The 21,980-nt window shown below is 45.6% G+C and overlaps 1 protein-coding gene and 1 long non-coding RNA gene across 3 annotated transcripts in view; one reads left to right on the top strand and one right to left on the bottom strand.

Annotated features, from left to right (window-relative positions):
* The window catches only part of PDZD2 (PDZ domain containing 2), a 162,542-nt gene extending 143,196 nt beyond the window's left edge, over positions 1–19,346 (top strand). For both annotated transcript variants that reach the window (XM_025043535.1, XM_025043536.1), the window contains 8 exons: positions 206–1,011; positions 4,020–4,128; positions 6,500–10,541; positions 11,218–11,335; positions 14,133–14,231; positions 14,909–15,179; positions 16,072–16,209; positions 19,101–19,346. In XM_025043535.1, the coding sequence (XP_024899303.1) occupies positions 206–1,011; positions 4,020–4,128; positions 6,500–10,541; positions 11,218–11,335; positions 14,133–14,231; positions 14,909–15,179; positions 16,072–16,209; positions 19,101–19,267 (5,750 nt within the window). In that variant the 3' untranslated portion in view covers positions 19,268–19,346. The remainder of the gene's footprint in view (positions 1–205; positions 1,012–4,019; positions 4,129–6,499; positions 10,542–11,217; positions 11,336–14,132; positions 14,232–14,908; positions 15,180–16,071; positions 16,210–19,100) is intronic.
* Positions 15,037–21,980, bottom strand: part of LOC112475822 — a 12,512-nt gene continuing 5,568 nt past the window's right edge. The window contains exons 2-3 of the long non-coding RNA XR_003044897.1: positions 19,293–19,373; positions 15,037–15,235 (exon numbers count right to left, since the gene is read on the bottom strand). This is a non-coding gene — a long non-coding RNA (uncharacterized LOC112475822). The remainder of the gene's footprint in view (positions 15,236–19,292; positions 19,374–21,980) is intronic.

The following is a 21,980-nucleotide window of genomic DNA, read 5'->3' as shown; positions in this document are numbered from 1 at the left end:
AACACAAAAAGGAAGGCCAAGCAGGAAAAGGAGCAAGGGAAGCTGGCTGTCTGCTCTGTGCAGATTTCAAGAAGCCATATCATTTAAGCCTGGTGCCCAATGGCCAGAGGGTGTGTTACTGGCAATTGTGGAAATGTTCAGGGGTTAAATTATAAGATCGGGCCGAATGGGAAACTATTTAATTTGATTTTTCTTTCCCTCCCAGCTCACAAGGAACCAGGAAAAGCCAGAGCCAACAGCCTTGTGTCTCTGGGAAGCCAGCGGGGCTCTGGGCTCTTCCACAAGCAAGTGACAGTTGCCAGACAAACCAGTCTCCCTGGAAGCCCACAGGTCCTCCGAAACCCTCTCCTCCGCCAGAGGAGAGTGGGCTGCTATGATGGCGACGATGCCAGCGATGAAGAAGAGTTCGATGGCGAAGGGGACTGTGTTTCCCTCCCAGGGACCCTCCCGGGTCCCAGCAGGCCTCTGACAGAGGACAACTCTAGGCCTATCTTAACGACTTCTATCAAGGTCATGGGTATGAATAACCAAGAGGCACATCCCCAGAAAACACTGGTCAGCAAGGCCTCCTCAGTGCCTCTCCTTGGCAGCTCATTGGACTTGGAGGAGACTGTTCTAAGGGGCGTGGGGAACACTCCTTCCCATGCAGCTAACCTGCTGGCCTCTGCAGAGGCCCACAAGGGTGGCTCTGGCTGCTTGGGGAGGAAGGAACTATCAGGATCAAGGAGTTCACCCAAACTGGAATATAAATATGGTACTCAAAGCCTGGTGAGCACAGACAGCCCCAGGTCCCCCCAGCAGAAGAATGAAAGCCTAGGGTCTAGGCACAAACCAGTGGCCAGGGTCAGCCCACACTGCAAGAGGCCGGAGGCTGAGGCCAGGCCCAGTGGCTCAGAGAGAGTAAACCCGACTGATGGAGCTAATGACTCATGCGGTCTGGACTCTAAAATCCAGGCCACTTCAGTCCAAGTGACCGTGACTGATTTTCAGCCAGATGGAACTGTGGAGAAGGTAACTGATTTTCTTAGTTACTTGGGAATCTAAGTGAATACTAAGTGTGGACAAATATGGAGTGTGTTCTCAGGCATAGGATAATCTGCCTGAAAGAAAAGATAATGGTTGGACAATTATCATTTAACAAGCATTCATTTCGGTACACAGGCCACTCAGGAGCCTATTAATATGTCAGCAGGTTGGCGGGGGGAAAGTGCCCGGGTATTGAGTCATAGATCCCTTGGCCGAAAGATAGACTGGCTCTCTTACCTGTGCACAGGGCCTGTGGTTGATGATGGAGGGGTGCGAGGCGGGTGAAGGAACACCCTGGGACTGGTACCAGCCTCTTCACTGACAAGTTGGGTGACCACTTGGGCAAGTTATTGAATTTTTTGAGCCACAGTTGTCTGGACTGCCAAATAGGGGTGGTGCTCTCTGCCCTGATCATGTCACAGAGTTGGGGTGACCATCAAATGTAGGGCAACAGTGATTACTTCCTATTGATAAGGTTCTGAGTGATCTTTTTTCAAACTTTCTACAGTGATTATGTGTAATTACAGCTGCTCATACCCTTATGAGTATCACATGGAAACTATGCCACATTTAATGCAAGTTAATATTGTGTATGTTATTACTTGGTCACACCTATGTCAGAATGGCCCAAAATTATCCAATTGCTCATTTTAAAAAATTTCAGTATTTCTCCACTTTAGTAAGGAGAGAGTAAGAGAGACTAACATTGTTTAAAGATCTCAACATAAATGATTTTTGTCTGAGCAAAGAATCTGAGATGACTTGTGAGGCCGTATTTATAAAGATGTATGTTCAGTTGGTTTATATAAACATACATGTAAATAGACCCAGAAAATATAGTCATAAAAACTGTACTGGGCAGAAGTGGTTTTGTTAACCTTAAAGAAAAAGTAGAAACACACATCTTTTTTCCGCCCCCTAAATATTATTAGCTCCAACTAGCAAGTGTGTTTTAAAACGCAGTGTTCGACTAATACATAAACCCTTTCTTTTAAAAATTATCAACTACAAGCAACCATGTAAAGCCAAGTTGGCATTTTTATTCATAATAATTTATATCTATTAAAATAAGGGCCTGTGAAAATGCGAATTAGTATTCCAAATAAGAGGTTTTGAACAGCATTTAAAACTTTTGTACAAAAGTTTAACTTTTCTCATAAAAATTTTAGTTCCAAAATTTGATTTTATTTATACATGAGGAAGAAAATAGAGTACATTCTCCTAAAGTATTTAGCTTCAAATATTGGAAGTTAAAAAATAATCTTTTGGAAAATGGTTGTCTTATTTTTATTTAACATTTTTTAAAGTTGAAATTCACATAACAAAATTAAACATTTTAAAGTGTACGATTCAGTGATATTTAGAGGTGCTTGTTCAGTATTGTAAGTGCACGATCTAGTTCCAGAACTCTTGTTTTTAAATTTATGCCTTACTGGTCAATGTAAGATTAACTGAGTTAAACCCCAAGTAGATTTTCCTCAGCAGATAATTGACATTTTACTAAATGATTTTTTTTTTTTTAATTTTTTATGCCTACAGCACCTGGTCTTCCTAGGTGGTCTCCCATCCAAGTACTAACCAGGCACGTTCAGGGCAGCATGGCTGCAGCTAAAGGACTTTTTTTTTTTACAAGAGTAGCTGAAAGACACTCTATCCATTTCTTTTCTTTCCTCTGCTGCCACCTTTGGGCCACTTTATGACACTTTAACTCAGAGGGTAAATTTCAAATAAACCTGATTTAACTTTTTAGCAAGTGGGTCTTTAAATGTTTTTACAGTAAGTATTAGAAGGAAGGAAGATAAAGCAATTAACACATGGCTAAACTGACGTTTTCACATATTAAATGTCAATTTCATTTATCTCCCTACCTACCAAGCTGAGGAGCTGAGTTTACAGTCTTGGATATCTCAATATAATAATAATAATACCTTACATCGATATAGGCTTTTGTGTGATGCATGTTGTTTTATAACTGTTATTTAATCGTCTTTTTTTTAAATCTGAGTTAGAGCAAGTCTTCTTATCCCCATTTTTCCCCCAATTTTTTTAAATAGTGGTAAAATACATATAATACAAGTTTACCACCTTAACCATTTTTAAGCATGTGGTTCAGTGGTATGAACACAGTCGCCATCACTGCATTCCTCTCCGAAACTCTTCATCTGGGAAAATGGGTGCTCTATACCCGTTAAACAGTCAATGCCCCGGCCCTCGCCCCAGCCCCTGGAAACCGCCATTTCACTTTGTTTCCATGAATTTGACCACTCTCGGTACCTCATGTAAGTGGAATCGTATAATATTTGTCTTTTTGTGACTGGCTTATTTCACGTAGCGTAATGTCCTCGAAGCTCATCCGTGCTGTAGCATGGGTCAGAATTTCTTTCCTTTTTATGGCTAGTATTTCATTGTGTGCGTATACCGCATTTTGCTTATCCATTCATCTATCCATTCATCAGCTCAGATTGCTTCCACATTTAGCTATTGTGAATAATACTATGAACGTAGGTATACTAATATCTCTTCAAGACCCTGCTTTCAGTTCTTTGGGGTATAGACCCAGAAGTGGGATTGTTGGATCGTATGGTCATTCTATTGTTATTTTTTCAAGGAACCTCCATACTGTTTTCCACAGCGGCTGCACCATTTTACATCCCCACCAACAATGCACAGGGTTCCAATTTTTTCTCATCCTTACCAACACTTGTTGTTTCTGTTTTTTGATTGTAGCCATCCTAAGGGGCGTGAAGTGATATCTCATTGTCGTTTTGATGTACATTTCCCAAATCGCCCACATTTTAAAGTTGAGAAAACTGAGAGTTAGGAAGAGTGACAGGGCCGCGCAATGTCTAGTGGGCATGAAACCCAGAGTCTGGATCTTGTGGCTCCTGGTCCAGGGCTCTGGAATTTTCCCAAGCCAACTGTCTTACATGATGTCTTAGCATGCAGAAAATCTGAACATTGTTGACAGAGACTTGCTGTTGTCATCATGCCAGGAATCTCTGGGAAAGCTGACCACTGGTGACGGGCCCCACCCAGGTCCTGGCCACCTCACAGAGAACCGGTCCGAAGCTGCACTGGACCGGGGGCAACAACCCAGGACAGGTATGATTATTTTATCACTTGTTATTCTTCAAGATGGAAGGGTAGAAGTTACCCTAAGGAAAATGTCCCATGTGGAGAATTTGGCGAGGGGAATAAAAGGTTCTTACACAAGTTAATGACATTTAAAAGGCGCCAGCATTTAACAACTTCACTAGATCATTGCGCCTAAACTCAGTTTTAATTCAGTGTATAGTGCATGCATTTCATACAGTCGACACTCTTCAACCATTTTGTGACACGTACCTTAGTTAATGAAGCAAGAGAAGAAAGGAAAGGATTTCTCGCCCTTCAAAATCTCAACACTCTGCTTATGTGAAATCAAAGGCCCTGGGAAATGCCAAAAAGAACCTTCACAGAGGACAAGTGAAAAATGAATAAGTTTTACCTTGTGCATAAGAAGACAATATTTAAGCTGCCTACTGGGGCCCACGAGATGCTCCTGGGCCTGCATGACTCACACTGGCCCTGGCAGGCCGTCCCGAGCCCAGATGGTTCAAGTGTCAGCACACCTGCTCTGGTTAGGCAGCTGCACTGGTACCCGCCCTGCCCTCCTGCACCCACGGCACCGTGTGCAAAGGCTTCTGGGCCGTCCACCTCCAGACACACCGTAACCGAGTCAGCATTCTCCCCGTCGCTGGGCATTCGGGGTATTTTCAAGTGAAGAGCCATCTTGAGAGGTGACGTCAAGGACTGCCTTCATGTAATTTAATCTCCCTCAAATAAAACCCCTTAAGTTACACACTTCGTGGTAAAGTCACACTGCTAACAAAAACTTAGGGTTTGTTTAGCAAGTGAACTTGAACCTGAAAAACAGCATTTAAATCTCCTCCTGCCTCACTGGTACTTTTCCCTATAGTTGGCAGCAGCAGCAGCAGGAAAGTCATGCTGAAGTGAGTTCAAAAGATTGAGCAGAGGACAGGAGCCCATGGATTTGAATGTTGGCATGACCCTGGCCTTCCTTCCACAGGGGCCTGGGAAGCTATGTAGGGTCTCCAGGGGTGTCGACCCCCACCTTTTGTTGCCAGGTGCTCTCTACACAGAGGCCAAGTATTCAGGGTTTAGGTAACTGTGGGCGGAGGAGCCAGCTTCCTAGAGCAACCCCTGGCCATGAACTCTGTGACCCTGGATACGTTGCTTAACCACCCTGTGCCTCAGGGTCCTGCCATGCAAGGCAGACGGTCACAGCACCTACCTCCCGGTGCGGGGGGGAGAACTGAGTGCATGAAAAACTCTCATCACAGCACTAAGTCCTAATAATGAGTTCTTAATTATAGACCGAGGAACTTCAGGAGGGACAAGACATGCAGTAAGATGGTCTGTGGGAAACGTGGATGCATGTAACATTTGGGGCAGACAGCCTTCTCAGAGCAAGAGCTTTCATTGTGATTTTTTTCACTCCAGCCTCAGACCCATAGCTCCTAGGAAAATAGTGAATCTGATGTTCCTTTGTATGCCAGTCCCCCGCCCCACACCCCACCGCTGACCATTATAAGAGGCCACGGGCAGGAGGGGGACAGATTAGCCCAGGTATTCAGGGCCTTAGGAGAAGGAAGCTCCAGGGCTGAACCCGCCTCACAGAGTGACTTTATTCCCCATGGCCCCCTGGCATGCATCGGCTTTCCCTGCTTTTATTCCATTTTCTTCCTTATCACTCTAGTCAAACTATCCCTCCAGAACCCACTCAAGTCCCACCCCTCTGTCCCAGCTCGCTGCGGGAATCTGGCCTTCTAGTTCTCCCGCTCCTCCAAACTGGGCCAGGGCACAGCTGACACTCAGCGCAGACTCGCATCCTGTCTGGAGCGTACCGTGTGTCTTCCCGAATTAGCCTCGTCTCCTACGCTAAGCAGTGCGTCCCGAAAGCTCGGCGCTTGGACTGTTTTATACTTTACTCTGTGGCTCACAACCCACACCTGGAAGCCAAACCCGCACGTGATCAGCCAGATGCGGAGACAGAGAGAGGCACGAGGCCTCTGCAGAATCGATGGGAAGTCAGGAAAGAAAAAGAACCACAGCCTGGCTCCATTCGCTCTTAGAGAACCCCAAGGAAAGGATCTCTGGTGAGCCCTTGTCCTTAAAAATAACCAGAAAGGAAAAAGAAAAGCAGAAACAAAAGTTTCCGCTAGCCAGTCTGAGTTATTTTAGAGCATCTCAAGCAGGGTAGCATTTGTCAGATGGGAGTGCTCTATCGTTTTAGAGACAAAACAAGAAGGCTGGCATTCAGGCTGTGGAATGTCTTTCTGAAAAAGACACACAAAAATTGAGATTGTTCATAATTTTCCTTTTTTTTTTTAATTGAGAGGTTTTCCATTTTCTCACATTTTCCTCTTTTGTCTCCCCTACCACCCCACTTTTATTTACATTCTCAAAATAGGACTGGACGGTTCCCAAGACCTCATTCCTTCCCCAAGGCAGAAAGGGACAGCTTACCCTGACCCCAGCGAGACCTCAGTAGACACAGGGCAAGCGAAGCAGCCTGAGGACCCTGGAGAGCCAGCGTTACCCAGGGTCCCCAAGTGTGAGGACAGAAGTCATGTCGGCCTCTCCCGGGAGCACAGCATAACCCCAGGGAAGATGGCAATCGCTCATCCGGAGCTCAGCACAACTCGAGCAGCCCCAGAAGCCAGCTCCTGTGACACCCCCAGCAAGGCCGCTGTCCTCTCACGAGACCCCCTCCTAGCCCAGGAGGAGAGACAAGGAGTTCCAGGTGATGACAGCAAAGCTCAGCACCCAACAGGCCTCCTCATAGCTGAAAACTCCCAAGAGCCTGCTCTGCTCAAGGGAACAGACTCTGGGTCCGAGATGGCACCGCGGGCCAGCCCGTCCCTGCTGTCACCCATTGACAAGGCCAAACAGGTGGCGTGTGGCGGTGTCTCAGGGCACTGCTGCTCCGGGGAAGGTGGAGTGGGCCCTGTGACTGACATCGACGGACTCATCAAGGAACTGGATGCTTCTGAAGCAAGCCTGCCGTCTCTTCAGACAGGAGACCGGGCAAGTCAAGAGGGCAGTTCTTGGGGTCAGCTTCCAATGGGAGCTGGAGGTGGAAGTTCCCGCAGCACCGAACCCGTCACGGAGAACCAGACCCCCACCCCGAGGAGGGCCTGGGCTGCTGGCCCTCCCCCGCCCCCACAGTGGACCTCCCAGCCTTCAGTTTTAGATTCAATTAATCCTGACAAACATTTTACTGTGAACAAAAACTTTTTGAGCAACTACTCTAGAAATTTTAGCAGTTTTCACGAAGACAGTACATCCCTGTCAGGCCTGGGTGACAGCACAGAGCCGTCTCTCTCATCCATGTACGGTGATGCCGAGGACTCGTCTTCTGACCCCGAGTCACTCACTGAAGCCCCACGAGCTTCTGCCAGGGACAACTGGTCACCTCCTCGTTCTCATGGTTCTTCTCACAAGCAAGAAACTTCGGAGTCTGAGGAGGAGCAAGTTGAAATTTGTTCCGCAGACGGTTCCGCCAATCCACCCTCGACAGCTGCTCATGTGCAGGGCCAGGCCACGCCCTGCCCTGCGCTGGCCAGAGGTCCGCCACCAAGGCACAGTGCTCGGAGTGAAGCGGCAAGAAGTCCCTGTGCCAGAGGCTCCTTCATGCCAGGAGCCTCGTGCCCTTCCATCCCAAGCCCCTCCCAGCCACTCTCCCTCTTGGATATAAGGTCTCACGGGCATGAACCGCACACGGACCTAAGGACCACACAGAACCACAGGCCCTCGTGGGAAGAAGCAGCTACGGAAGCCACCAGCGCTAGCTCAGCTGTGGACAACGGCCAGCCTTCTAGAGTCACCAGGCATTTTCACGACCCCCCGGTCACTGTCAGCAATCCTAACCTGGTAAATGGTTTGGAACATGCCTTGTTGGATGGTGACACCCCAAATAAAAAACAAGAAACAAATGTGAACACAACGGAAAATCAGTCCTCCCTAAGTGTGGGTGCCCCTAAGGGGGACACTGTTTTGGCAAACTTGCACATCTCCACGAGTCAAGACCTGGATGATTTGCTACGAAAACCAAAAATGACCTCCAGGAGGCCCATCATGGCCTGGTTTAAAGAAATCAATAAAAGTAACCAAGGTACGCCTTTGCAGAGCAGAACTGAGAAGGGACAACCCGTGCTGCCCACCAGAAGCCTTGACTCCAAGTGTCAGGTGTTGAGCACAAGCCACAAAAAGGGGGTTGCTGTGCCTAACAGCCCCCCTCAGCTGAAACTGAATCTTGAAAATAAAGATCCGCCTAAAAAGAGTCCAGTGGAAACACTTTTAAGTAACTGTCAGAAACCCAAATCCGGTGCTAAGCTGAAGAGACTGAGCATCAAAAGCAAAAGTAAAGGCAGCTCCGAGGCCCTTGCCGCCAATATGCCTAAGGCGGGCGGGGCAGACCACAGGAAATCCCTCGTTTCGCCCCAGACCTCCCACAAAGTGCTTCCTAAGGGAGCGTCACACCGGCTCCACATAGCTGACCATGAAGACCCCGACAAAAACGCCACAGCCGCCATCAAGCCTCCCCAGTGTGTGCTGGAGAGCAAGCCACCCCCTGCAGCCTCAGGGTCCCTGAGGCTGTCAGCATCAGACACGAGCCTCAGACCGTTCATTCCGCCCCTGACGTCCCCCAAGACTCTTCCTGAGCAAGGTGCAGGTAGTAGGTTCCAGACGGCTGTCCACTCCGAATCCGACAGAGGATGCTCGGCCACCCCCAGATCTCCCAAATGTGAACCAGAGAGCAAGGCGTCCCCCACGGCCTCAGGGACAGGTCCCACAGCCTCCAAGAGTAGCCTGTCCATAGCAGTGGACAAACAGGAGCTCCCGTCTCCCGGGCAAGGCCAGAAGCAGGCCAGCCAAACAGAGTTGGTCCCAGAAGCAGCCCCATCAGGGGTGACTGGTGACAGAGGAAGCAAAACAATTGCTAGCGATCCCCTAGAAAGAATAAACCAGCTGAAAATAGTTGAAATTCCTTCTGAAAGAATGCCAAAGAATGCAAGTGGTGACAAGCCAGCTGAAAGTGACAGACAGGGAGGGTTCTTGGCCCAGGGCAACTGTCAGGAGAAGAGTGAAATCAGACCCTGTCACCAGCCGGTGGAATCGTCCTCATATCATCCGTCCTCGTTCACGTCTTGTGCCTCCCAGGTGGAGCCAGAAATGCAGCGATCTCTCAGCGTGGCTAAACTGGCCTCTTCCTCCTCCTCCCCCCAGCTGCCGGCCAGAAAGGCAGATGCCTCCCTGGGAAGGTCGAGCCAGATGTCAGACTCCCCAGGGACACCCAGGAACAGCACACCAGCGGCCCCAGTGCTGGACGACCATTCCTATTTCACGCCAAGGCCAGCGACCAGGACCTACTCCATGCCAGCCCAGTTCTCCAGCCATTTTGGACGGGAGGGGCCTACCCTACACAGCCCCGGTCGCTCTCATCGAGACAGCCAGATGCCTGCGACAAGCGGTGGCCTCCCTGAAGCCAAGGCGTCCAGAGGCAGCGCTCTCGGCCTGGTCAATGGACCGGGTGTGTACAGCGTGAAGCCCCTGCTGGAGACGGTGAGGAACCTTCCAATGACAGACGAAGGGGATGTCCTTTCCGAGCAGGAAACACGCTGCCTCGTCACAGACAAAATCAGAGTTACCAGGAGACATTACTACTCTGAGCAGAACTGGCCCCATGAATCTACCTCATTTTTCTCTGTGAAGCAGAGAATCAAATCCTTTGAGAACCTGGCCAATTCTGACCGGCCTGTGGGCAAGTCCGGGGCTTCGCCCTTTTTGTCTGTGAGCTCCAAGCCTCCCATTGGGCGACGGTCGTCGGGCAGCGTGGCTTCGGGGAGCCTCAGCCATCTGGGCGACCCCACAGCAAGGTCTCTGAGACGCAGCCTGAGTTCCTGCAGTGAAAGCCAAAGTGAAGCCACCACCCTCATCCCCCAGATGACCAAGTCCCCATCCAGCATGATGCTAACGGTCTCCCGGCAAAATCTGGTGGAGGCCACCAACAAGGGCCCTGCTCCAGACCCAAAGAAAACACTTGGACCTTCCGGAATCCCCACCCCAGTGGTGACCCCGGCCTCTCCCATCAAGAAGAACAAGTCCTCCGTGCGCCACACGCAGCCCTCGCCCCTGTCCCGCTCTAAGCTCCAGGAACTGCGAGCCTTGAGTATGCCCGACCTCGACAAACTCCACGGCGAGGACTTCTCAGCAGAGCCGACAGCCGTACTCTTCAAAACCGAGCTGGAAATCGTGCCCAGGAGGTCACTTGGCTCCCCTGCTAGAAGCCTCAATGGGTCCCCTGCCTTTTCGTGTCCCATGAAGGGGGCAGACAGGGCCTGTCCAGGGGGAAGCAGACCTAAAGCCAGTGAGCCTGGAGCGGCCAGTTCAGCCAACGATGTGGGTGAAACCACCCAGGATCTGCCTTCCAGAAAAAGCTGGTCAGTTAAGTAAGTACCTTCCCCTCCCCCTTTTATTTAAATTTTATTATGGACTAGTTTTAGATTTACAGAAAAGTCGCAAAGACAGTGCAGAGTTCCCACACGCCCCTCAAACAGCACCTCCTAGTGTGAGCAGCCTGCGTAACCGCCAGCCACGAGTCAGAGCAAGTCAACCATGGAACCACCGGATTAATTAGACGACAGGCTTCATTCAGATGTCACTGAAAAAATGCCATCCTTTTTCTGTTCCAGCATCTAACCGAGGATACCCCCTCACATTTAGCTCCCTTTGTTTTCAGTACCATTACTGGAAAAGTGAAGTGCCCGCAGGGAACAGTGTCGGCCAAAATGCTTCTCTGACGGGAGGCACATAGGCCAAAGCATCATGAGATGGGAGATGCACCTCAGGGAAGAGTCCGGGCCTCTGAATGTGACTGGAGTTAAACAGGGAGTTTCTGACGGTTTGAAACGTTTCACTTGAGCCTATACGTCGCAGTTTTTAGCATCAGAAATGTCCTGTTAAATTGCCGCATTTTGTCCTCTAACATCTCGGAGGACTCCCTAAATCCAGTCATTCCCACTGAAAATACCAACCATCTAGTAGAAAGGAGATCGTTTTTAAATGAGTCCTTACAAAATGGAGAAATTGTTTTCTTTGTTCTTCTAATGCATTTATGTTATGCAGCTTGGATCAGCTTCTAGTCTCGGCGGGGGACCAGCAGAGGTTGCAGTCAGTTTTGTCATCGGTGGGGTCAAAATGTACCGTCCTCACTCTCATTCAGGAAGCGGAAGCACAATCAGAGGTGAGTGAAACGCGGAAACGGGGGGATGGGATGCTATGGCGTCAGTGCCCAGGTGTGTGCCGCTCAGAGCCGAGAGCCCTCCTCCGAGTCTTGTGCTGCGCGTTTGTGTGGCTCAGTCTTGCTCCAGAACCAAGACCTTGTCCTGCAATCGTTAGGTGCCAGGTTAGTGCAGCTGTTGTTTTCATTCCCCAGTGGTAACTGGTCACTGTCCTCCCCACCCCACTCCACCCCACCCTGCATTTGGAGTTTGTCGGCAGAGGGTCCTGAAAACAGAACCAGCCATCTAGAACTGTTGGGGAATGACCACAAGTAACCCTGTCCACCTCAGTGGACATACACTGCCTGTCCGGGGAGCTGCCTGCTGGGAAATGGGCATCAACCTCGGCGTGGCCTCCCCAGCTCCTAGTGTCAGAGCTCCTGAAGCCCGGGTTTCAAGACAAGGATGCCAATTAGTCATTACACATAAAGCCTCTTAATAAATTGCATGTGACCGTAAACAGTTAGCAAAAGAAACCATGGGTTCATGTCTAGAATACTTCTCTGAAGTACAATATTAATTTCTTGGGACTATCCAGAGACTTGAACCCTAAGAAATGAATGTTTTCTGTGTAGAGGAAAAAGCGTGCATGAACAATTTTTCTTGAGTGATAACATACCTGGGTCATTGATGTCACCTGAGAATACTCTTCCAGCAGTTCTGTTAGAAGGGCTGTGGCGCTGGCATCTAATCAGCTGTGAGCCAGGAGGGAGAGGGCACAGGGCAGAACGGAGACCAATCTGAGGGGAGCTCCTTCTCCCCTCGGATTCTCAGCCTTCTGATTTGGGTCTGAGCAGTTAAGAAACACCTGAGACAGCCAGCATTTTTCACTTTCGGTAAAAGGAACAATTCCATCATCTCCCTTCCTTCTTCAACTTGGTATGGGAAGTAAGCATTTCATGCACAGTCATATTCTGGGATTTCCAGTCTAGGTGGCACAGTGAGATCACACTTTGCCAGGGTCTCCTTTGCTCCACATTTTACAGTTAGAAACTGTAAAAAGAGAAAAAAGAGAACCCCCACCCCCGGTTCCATATTCAAGACCCCAGGCAGGCAGGTGTTATGGCTTCATGTTAAAGGCCATCCCTACTGTCACCAGAATGCAGCTTTCCCTTATTTTCTTGTCTTCAGTTGATTTCAGAGAGCAGTCAGCAGAGATGTCCTTCACTCTGCCACCTTTAAAACAAAAGTTTCCTCCTGCCTTGCTTTTTACCAGTGATTATGTTTGTAGGTGCTGAAAACGGAACTGCACAAAATGCTTTCTTGTGGCCTCTAGGGGCACTGTGAGAGATGAGTCAGAAAACAAGCCCTGGGCTTCTGACTTGCACAGGCCCACCCCTGGTGGTGGATCTGGCTTTCCTGATGCTGTGCTAAATACGCTTCTCAGGGAGACAAAATTTGGCCTGACAACCAGCTTCCAGTGTACTTGTATCCCCTAACACAAGTTGGGGCTGGCGGGGGGGGAGTTAAAATGAAAATTTTAGTGATAACATGTCCTGGAATGAAGAGAGTCCCCTTTTCAAATATTCTGTCCCTTTGCTCCAATCATGCATTTAAATATGAGAATTATCCCTATTTCAGCGTCAAGCAATTTCCTCTGAGAAGCTGCACAAAGATCATCTACCAGACCACATGTTCCTAGTTCTTTTGAAAGCCTGGTCGTCATTCTTCTCTCCATTGGTTTGAGCATACGCATGGTCACAATTGCCCATAAAGGCAAAATCCCAGCCCCCCAAAGTCCTGCAGGACGTGCTAGTGTCAGTGGAGCCTTGGTTCGAGTGAACTCTACTCTCGAGAAGTATAAAATGCTCACGATTAGTCCCTGAGACTGACAGAACCAAACACTACTGGGGTCCTTCCCAGCACACCGTGGGGGTGGTTTCTCCTAACGTTTCCACTTTCCTCGTCAAAGCAATCCTAAAGGATATTATTAGCTTCTTTTTCTATTGCTGTTTGAGAACGTCTTGAATTGATGGATTGTAAATAATTTCACAGCCTAGTAATGCAGATCTTTAAAATGTTGCTGAATCATCTCTAGCACATGGGTGGAGAAAGTCAAAGTTCAATAGAATCGGCCCGGCTCGTTTTTTTTTTTATTTTAAAATCTTTTATTTCAAAGTATCTTTTGATTGATGCTCGAAACATAGCACAGTCTTTTGATAACTTTAGGACACTACTAAAAATGTTCTAGTCTTAATACGAGTTGACAGTTTTGATGTGCTTTATGTATTGTAACGTGCTTCATATTTAAACATCCTTTGTATTTTACGGTATTAGTTCATTAATTGCACCTGAAGTCCCATGAACTGACCACGAGGGAAGGCGCAGAACACGTGGCTTCAATGTGCTCTTATCCTGCTCTTGACGCTTACACATCTTTTTGTTGCTGCTCTTATTGACTAAATTGCAAACTTACTTGTGGAGTAAGGAATGCCCTTCATGATCAAATCACATCCAAGACACAATCTGGTGCCTAGAATGGCTAAACTGGCTTCTAAATTGTCCCGTCCCTGCCCTGGTTAATGCTCACCTTCCCTGTGGTTCTACAGTTGGATGACCCTCGAAAACCCATGCAATAAGCACCACCCAGAAGGGGACGCAGACTGGGTGAGGTGGGGGTCCTCCAATTTAAATGTTCTGTGAAAGCTCCTGAGAAACCCCTGGGTAATGGTGACAAATGCTGCAGTACTACAGGAGGCTTTTATACTTCCTCACTCTTGGCACAAGGAATATACTTTTTTTGTTGTTTCTTTTCACTAGAATAAAGATGTTTGCTTCACAGTCTTGACTAAAAAAGAAGGCTCAGGTCTGGGATTCAGTGTGGCAGGAGGGACAGATGTGGAGCCAAAATCAATTGTGGTAAGTGACAACGTCGAGACTCTCAGGGAAGTCACCGCTGAAGTGGCCTCAGAATTTGATCAGGAGAAATGCATGTCAGTGAGTTCAAAGGCTGCTGGTGTGTGTTCAGTGCGACCAAAACGAAAATGGAAAAGTAGAGAAAGTACATGGTATTTTCATTGACAAAGATGCGCCTTTTAAGCTGACTGATGTACAGGCTGAGTGACCTATTAGATGACAATACATATAAACACAATTGTCTATATCTTTGTATTCGCCTACAGATTTTAAGCACCACAAAAGCATTAGAATTAACTGACTAAACCTGCATTTGCTTATGAAACTACTTCTTTCTCAAGAACCACTACCTAAAATTTTATATCACTCAGTGGCCTGAGGTCATTAGGGAGGCCACCTTTACTGGACATGGTCAGGTCCTGTCTTTGTATTCTTACTGCCCCATGGAGTATCAGGCACATATTAGACACTAGCAAGAAGTTGAGTGAAAATGTATTCAAATGCTGGTACTGACATTTGTAATTCCATCCCTCACATTGAGTACGTTTTTCATAAGCCAAATGTTTATATGATTTGAAAAACTTGCCATTAGAAGGTTTCTTTACTATGGATTTCCAATTACCCTTCTGTTTTTACTGGACGTCATAAATAAATGTGGCTCTGTCCTCTCCTTATCCCAGGTCCACAGGGTGTTTTCTCAGGGGGCAGCTTCTCAGGAAGGGACCGTGAGCCGAGGGGATGTCCTTCTGTCGGTCAATGGCGTCCCATTGGCTGGCCTTGCCCATGGGGATGTCCTGAAGGTCCTGCACCAGGCACAGCTGCACAAAGATGTCCTCATGGTCATTAGGAGAGGAGGTGACCAGCCCAGGCCTTCCTCCAGGCAGGAGCCGCCCATAGACGAAAGGAAGAGCTCGCTGTCCAAAAGGGCCATTCCCCCGGAGCCTGGAATGGGTAAGACAGCAGCTGGACAACCAGCGGGTGTGAGCAGCTGACATGGTAGATTCTGGCTGAACATGAAGGAAAATAACCACTATTATCTGGGTCAGAGAAATCAAATGTAGTGAAGTAGTGTTTGTTGATGCTTCTTGCAAAACCAGTGTTACAAACAACTTATTAAAGACCCAGCAGTTACAGCCACACTGTTGAAGATTTAAAATTACTATGAAGAAAGCCCTTTCACATTTCCTCCACTCTCTCGTTAGGGCTTAGGTGGCTAAACGGAAAACAAGAAACTCTTGAGATGGAATCAGTGTTGAAAGAGATTCCAGAACTGAGATCTGTCCTTAGAAAATATCAGGGTTTGTGTTCTTTCCTGTTTTAGAGGAACATAAGGAAACGAGGGGGCAAAAGTGTTTAAAGACAGAGACTGCAGCCTTAAACCAACCACGAAGGGCTTACAAAACACATTTTCTGTGTGCCCTCCACACCGTCGTGCCAAGGCTGCATGCATGGTAAGCACGCTAAGTACTTACTCGAAACGAAGCACTGCTTCCATTTCTGAAGCACAGGCTGATTCACCAAGTGTGACTTCAGTCTTCACTGAGACATGTACCGATAGTGTGTGGTGCTCGACAGGAGCAGTGTGGTTGCTGGGGATTTCTGCTTAGGCATAAATCCGCTCTCGCAGAAAGTGCTTAGAAGAGCAGAGGGTGCAGGTGCAGCAGGAACACAGCCAGAAGGGGATCCCCAAATATGGGAGCCAGTCCTAACTAAGTCTCAAGTCTTGTCATCGGCACCTCTAGTAGATGGGACTCAAGGGTGCCAGGGTAACACATTTGGGGGACTGGACAGGAGGTAATGTGTGTCCCTGTCATTTTCATCTTTATCATCACTGATGCTGCAGGGAGAGGCATGGCTGTAGCACCAGACGCTCTGTGTGTTGAAGTGCTGAAGACCTCAGCTGGGCTGGGCCTGAGTCTGGATGGAGGAAAGTCCTCTATGGCCGGAGACGGGCCCCTGTTTGTTAAGAGAGTGTACAAAGGTAACGTCCTGGAAAACCCAGCCTGTCGTCCATTACCTGTTTCCTTCCTGTGTATGGCAGTGCCTTCTAGTTGGAAATCAAATTCGTTTTAAAAAATCCTAAAATATTTTTAATGCTTTCTAACATATAGGTTTACCTTGTGTCAGCCTTTTGCGTTTTACATGTATTAACTCATGTCACCCACATGACAATCCTATCAGATACGTACTATTATCCCAATTTTACGAAAGGAGAAACTGTGCCACAGGGGAGTTATACAAGCACCTAAAGTCACACAGGTGTAAGTGGCAGAACCAGGTATGAACCAAGGCAGTCTGGCTTTAAAGTCCATGACGCTAACCTCTATACGATACCGCTAACTCCACGTTCCTGTCTTCCTTGTTCTTAATATTATCTGTTATTGATGTGAACGTATCAAGCTAAGTAATGCCATTAGAAGTGCCAGGCAGGGGTACTTAACATCAACCAAGATCGTATTCACTTAAAATTGCAAATACTAGACTGTAAGAAAGTAAGATGGGAGCAGTAAGTATGAACTCAGAATAATTCATTTTATGCTCTTGGACAGTTCTCAAAAGTCTCCAGGTTCCTGAGCTGAAAATTATACTAACAGTATCAGTACATATGTATATATAAAGGTATCATAATATTTAATAAAACACTAACAATACTAATATACTGTTAGCATATTAAATATTAGTATTATTAAATTTAATACTAATATTTAAAAATTAATATTGGGGAGTGTTATACTGGTATTGTTAATATGTTAACTATTTCAAGCTAAGGCAAGCATGAAACAACTATATCAATATATAACAAAGTCATGCGCTGCATAATGACATTTTGGTCAACGACAGAACTCACAAACAACAATGGTTCCATAAGATATGGAGCTGAAAATTTCCTATTGCCTCGTGACATTGTAGCCATCATGCCCTAGTGCAACACATCACTTTTGTGGTGACACTGGCATAAGCAAACCTACCGTGCTGCCAGTCACATAGAAGAACAGGACGTACAGTAGCAGGCTGTACCAGCTAGGTGTGTGTAAGTGCACCCTGATGTTCACACAATGATGAAACAGCCTAATGGTGCATTTCTCAGAACGTATCCCCATCATTAAGTGGCTCTTGACTGTATGCTGATACTGTTAGTATATTAAATATCATTAAACTCATGAAGAGACTTCATATCTACCAACTAGTTAAATACTTACTGCTCCCATCTCTCTGCAGTCTAGCATCCAAAACCCTTTGAGCACATAACAGTAAGGTCAGCTCTTCTTCACTTAAGACCGTTATGTTTTTAATGACCCTCTAGTCAGTGGCCCTGTGGTATAGTTCTACAACTACAAAATAACCCAGTAGCCTCCTCCCTACTCTTGGCCCACAGTACTCAGTTATTTTTAAAATATAGAGCTGAAAATATGGCCCTGAAAGACCTTTTTTGGGAAAAAGCATAAGAGCTTTATAAAGAACAATAAAAAACCTCAACAAATGGAGAGAGAAATCCTAATCAAATCTGTTAGACCTCATGTAATAGAAAACCCAAAACAACAGTGGTTTTAAGCAAGAGAGTAGTTCATTTCTCTCTCGTGTAAAACAAGTCCAAGGGCTGGCACTCTGTGGCCTGCACACCACTGAATGGCTCATCTAGGACTTCTATCTACTTCATCTCATTCCATCCTTGTAACCTGGTGAAGTAACAAGACATATCAACATCACTATTTTGCAGATGAGAAAACTCAGGTTTAGAGAAACTCGTAGCAACTGCCTGATGTCACAGACTTGAGACCACACTCTGCTATTCAGCGCACTTTCCACTAACTCACAGCCTCTTGTTTGGCTGGAACCCCCACACGCTTCCCTCGTTTCACATAACCTGCTTGGGGCCTGTAGTCAATATTCCTAGGAGAACAGGACCTTCTGGGTACATGTGATAACTTTTTTTAAAAAATTACAGTACTTTGGTACTTCCAGAAATGTGTACCTGGAGAAAGCAGTGACGGGACTAAACCAGTCTCTGCTCCTTTGGTGAGGGCTCGTCTCCTCTCGTCTCCTCTAACGAGCGTGCGTCTCCAGCATTAACAACAAAATGTTTTTATCCTTGAATGGGTGGGATCTGAACTTACTGTCTTCCAGATGTACCTTTATCAATCTTTATAGTCAACTATAATCGTATGTATATTGGTTTTCAGCAACTTAGGATGAAAGAGATACATCTCAATTTTTTGAACTCTAATTAAGATTCCTGAGAAAATTATTTTCATGCCTGGGAATTTTTCTTTCAATGCCTTTTCCTATAAGTGCTTCCACTACCAGTATGCATCTCCTTTTCAATACAATCATTCATTTTTGATGTGTTATGCAAGAAAGTTAATACAAGAAGGCTCAAACTTGTGTTTTTTCAAAACTCAAACTTGTTAGAACATACACAAAACTGTAGTATAGAAATATGTTAAAACTTTGTGTTAAGTAATCAATAAGTATATCTGTATCTCCACAGTCACTGCTGAGCATGTAATCATCACTTCTCAGAATTTGGATACATTAGCCAATATCTTAACAATCAGAAGTTAACTCTGTTTTCCTGCATTTATTGGCCATTTCAATTTTAGCTATTGATTTCTTTTGTTGAATTTCCTCTTTTGTATTCTTTTGATACATCTTCCCCTCAATTGCTTATATTTGGGGGAGAGAATTATAGATTTGATTCTTTTTTATGTGTATATGCTTTGTGTGTCTTGTTTAAGAAGTATCTCTTTATCCTAAGAATAGAAGCATAGCATTTAGAGATTTTTCTCTTTACGGTTATAGTTTACTTGGAATTCATATTCATTTGGAATATTATCGAAGTACCAAGCCGTTATTCTGTATGTATTCTCACAGGTGGTGCAGCTGAACAAGCAGGAACGATAGAAGCTGGAGATGAAATTCTAGCCATTAATGGGAAACCCCTGGTTGGGCTCATGCACTTTGACGCCTGGAATATTATGAAGTCTGTTCCGGAAGGACCTGTGCAGTTAGTAATTAGAAAGCATAGGAATTCTTCATGAAACAAGCGCTAGTAAGGATACTCACATTTTTAAAAATAAGAATCTCCTGTTCTCAGTTCTCTTCTTGCTTTAGCAAATCAGAATGATTTCTGTAAACAGTGGGTTCCTGCAACAACAGAGACACATGGTATAGGCAAGGACTGTAACAATCTCCACGTTGTCACGAAGCTGAACCCTGGAAGCCTTCCACCTGGATCACCTAGGCTGGGAGGGCTCATCTGGTTCTAGTGCCTGTCCCCTACCTTTCGTGTTTACTGATGGGGGTACAAGATGTGGCATGTGGCCCTTTCTCATTGGAAACATTCAGCTAAACTTTTGCTTCCTTTTTGCCACCTCTCCCAACAAGCCCAATCCTGGCAATTAAGTGTCACAACTAAAAAGACTATAGTTTTATATAATTTTGTAAGTAAATAACAGAACACTTTTAGGCATATTCAAGTGGAAAGAGCTGTAGGTCTGTGTATTGCCCTGAAAAGAAAATTAGAAAAAAAATTAATGACCTAAAGGTTAGGCAGAGCTCAGGAATTATCCAAAAATGAAAAAAGCAAAATACAGAAAGTGCTATTTTTTAGTGAGTATAATGTGCAATGTATGGATGCAGAGTTCAACTCAGTGGGTTACTGATCACCGTGAAGTGTTGATCATGACCTTAAAGTGTAAGTCGTAAGGCTGTTTTACAGAAATGCAGTTCTGATAAACTGTAAGTAGTCAGGAACTTCACTGCTTAAAATGAGCAGAAAGTTCCAGCTTGGAAAGCACCTTGCATCAAGTTTGGAACTTGTCGAAGAAGTGCTTGAATTCAAGACAAGAGCAGGCAAAAATATCACAGTCACTGGGTTTCCATTTCTATATTTCATGTACTCCAACCAGTAATTTAAACTAAATTTTTAGAAATCAACTTATCTTTTTAGTATCCTTGGATTTATAAACATAGGCATTATATTTACCATGCAAATAGAGGAACTTAACCCTTTTAGGAGACTTTTTTTTGTTGGTTCGCCCCGCCCTTTCCCAGCAAGCTTAAAAAAAACGTAACATCCCTAAGTCTGGATCGCTTTTCCTGACCTGGGTATAACGACACACCTCTGCAGTGACTGAAGTTTTTGCTTTCCCACTTTGCAAATTCTTCCTTCTACCAAAAATGTCTCCCTGCAAAAGACCACGTGACTCACACTGCTTGTGAAGCCTGTCCCAGCTGCTCTCCTTTCAAAGCAGGAACTTTGTAGTAGCTGTTGTCACAACAGCAGCTTTTCTGCCCTTGTACTTCAAACCCTCATCAGCTTCGTTTGCCAAAAGGTAATGAGGAGGAGGAAACTCGAAAATGAGAGTGAGTCACTCGTCCAAGGAAAGGAGCAGAACTATGTAGGTTAAAACCCCAATTCTCGGGTGGCGCACACCAGCTGATTGAATCCAGGTGAGATTGCATACCTGATGACGCCAAGGTTTTATGCTGGAGCTTATTTTAAATAACCTGCACCTTGGGTATATGTATGGCTTAGAGAAAAGAACTCAAATCATTATACCTCCCACCCCACACCGTAGAGGCACTTGGGCTATCACCTTCATACATCGTTTTTCTGAGTGATCAATCCCAGTGAACCTCTGTGGAGTTGGGCCAGAGGGGCCTCTCAGATGGGAGTGAAATATCTGGCTGGTGTGAGCTCAGATTTCTTGTTTTTTTTTTTTTTTAACAGGTTATAAAAAAGAACATAGTACAGGAATTAGCTAGAAAGATCAGATTAATTTAGCTTCTACTTTTCACTACAGTTCCAGGTAGGATACTCTAGACAGTCAGTGCAAGGTGCATGCTAGATTGTTTTTAAGTCTCTGGGGTCAGTTTTGTGTTTTCTTGCCTAAATGACAAGAGACTGTTTGAAGTTAACAATGAAAACCATTTTTTGCCTCCACTCTTCCAGCTGTGCCTACTAGAAATGCACAGTCCTATGTGAACAGACTGGAGTTTTCTAGAGCAATGTGGGACAACAGAATGGTCTCCTTCTGAGAGCACCTATCCTTCATACCTGAAGAGAGCAAAGGCAGACCTCTGGCTCACTAAAATATGTTAAAGCCGCCCACCATTTCCAGTAGACCGTGCCAGAAGGGGTCCCTGGCTGACAGCTGGAACATGAGGAAGCAAAAATAAAACTGTCTTTGGCCCTAAGATAGAAAGCTATTTATTTGTCTTCAGTGTTCAAGGCATGACTAGTATTTCTAATTAGTCTAATAAATTCCCACACTTCCTGAAGTGAACACTAATGGTATTGTCCTCTTAAAACGTTGGTTGTTTTGGTTTTTTAACTGGTCAGTCATTCACAATAAGCTATGAGGGTAAATATGTGCTATAATATGTAAATCGTAGTTGCAAGGATATATTGTGAAGGTTGAAGTAGGTTGGGTTTCATTTCTGTCCTACCATACACATCTCATTTAATTTTATGGTTGACTTAATTGGCACTACACCTGTTGTATATTATACATTATCCCTTATTTATGTAAAATAAAATGCCTTATATATTAAAGAGTAAGTGCAATAATATGAAATAGCCTGTACATTTTAAAATGTCGCCAAGTATGTAAACCCACATCTCTGTAAACAACCTTTTTAAAGCAATTTAAAAAAATAAACTGTGTTTTGGTTTTTTTTTAGTTCTGCATTTACAGAATAACTTTTTAAAATACCAATATAAATGTTTATTACCACCTAAACTATTAA

Source organism: Pteropus alecto, unplaced genomic scaffold, assembly GCF_000325575.1.
Source record: "Pteropus alecto unplaced genomic scaffold, ASM32557v1 scaffold152, whole genome shotgun sequence".
Classification (NCBI taxonomy): Eukaryota; Metazoa; Chordata; class Mammalia; order Chiroptera; family Pteropodidae; genus Pteropus; species Pteropus alecto.
Note: the sequence above shows the minus strand (reverse complement) of the source record. Positions and strands in the feature narration are given on the sequence as shown.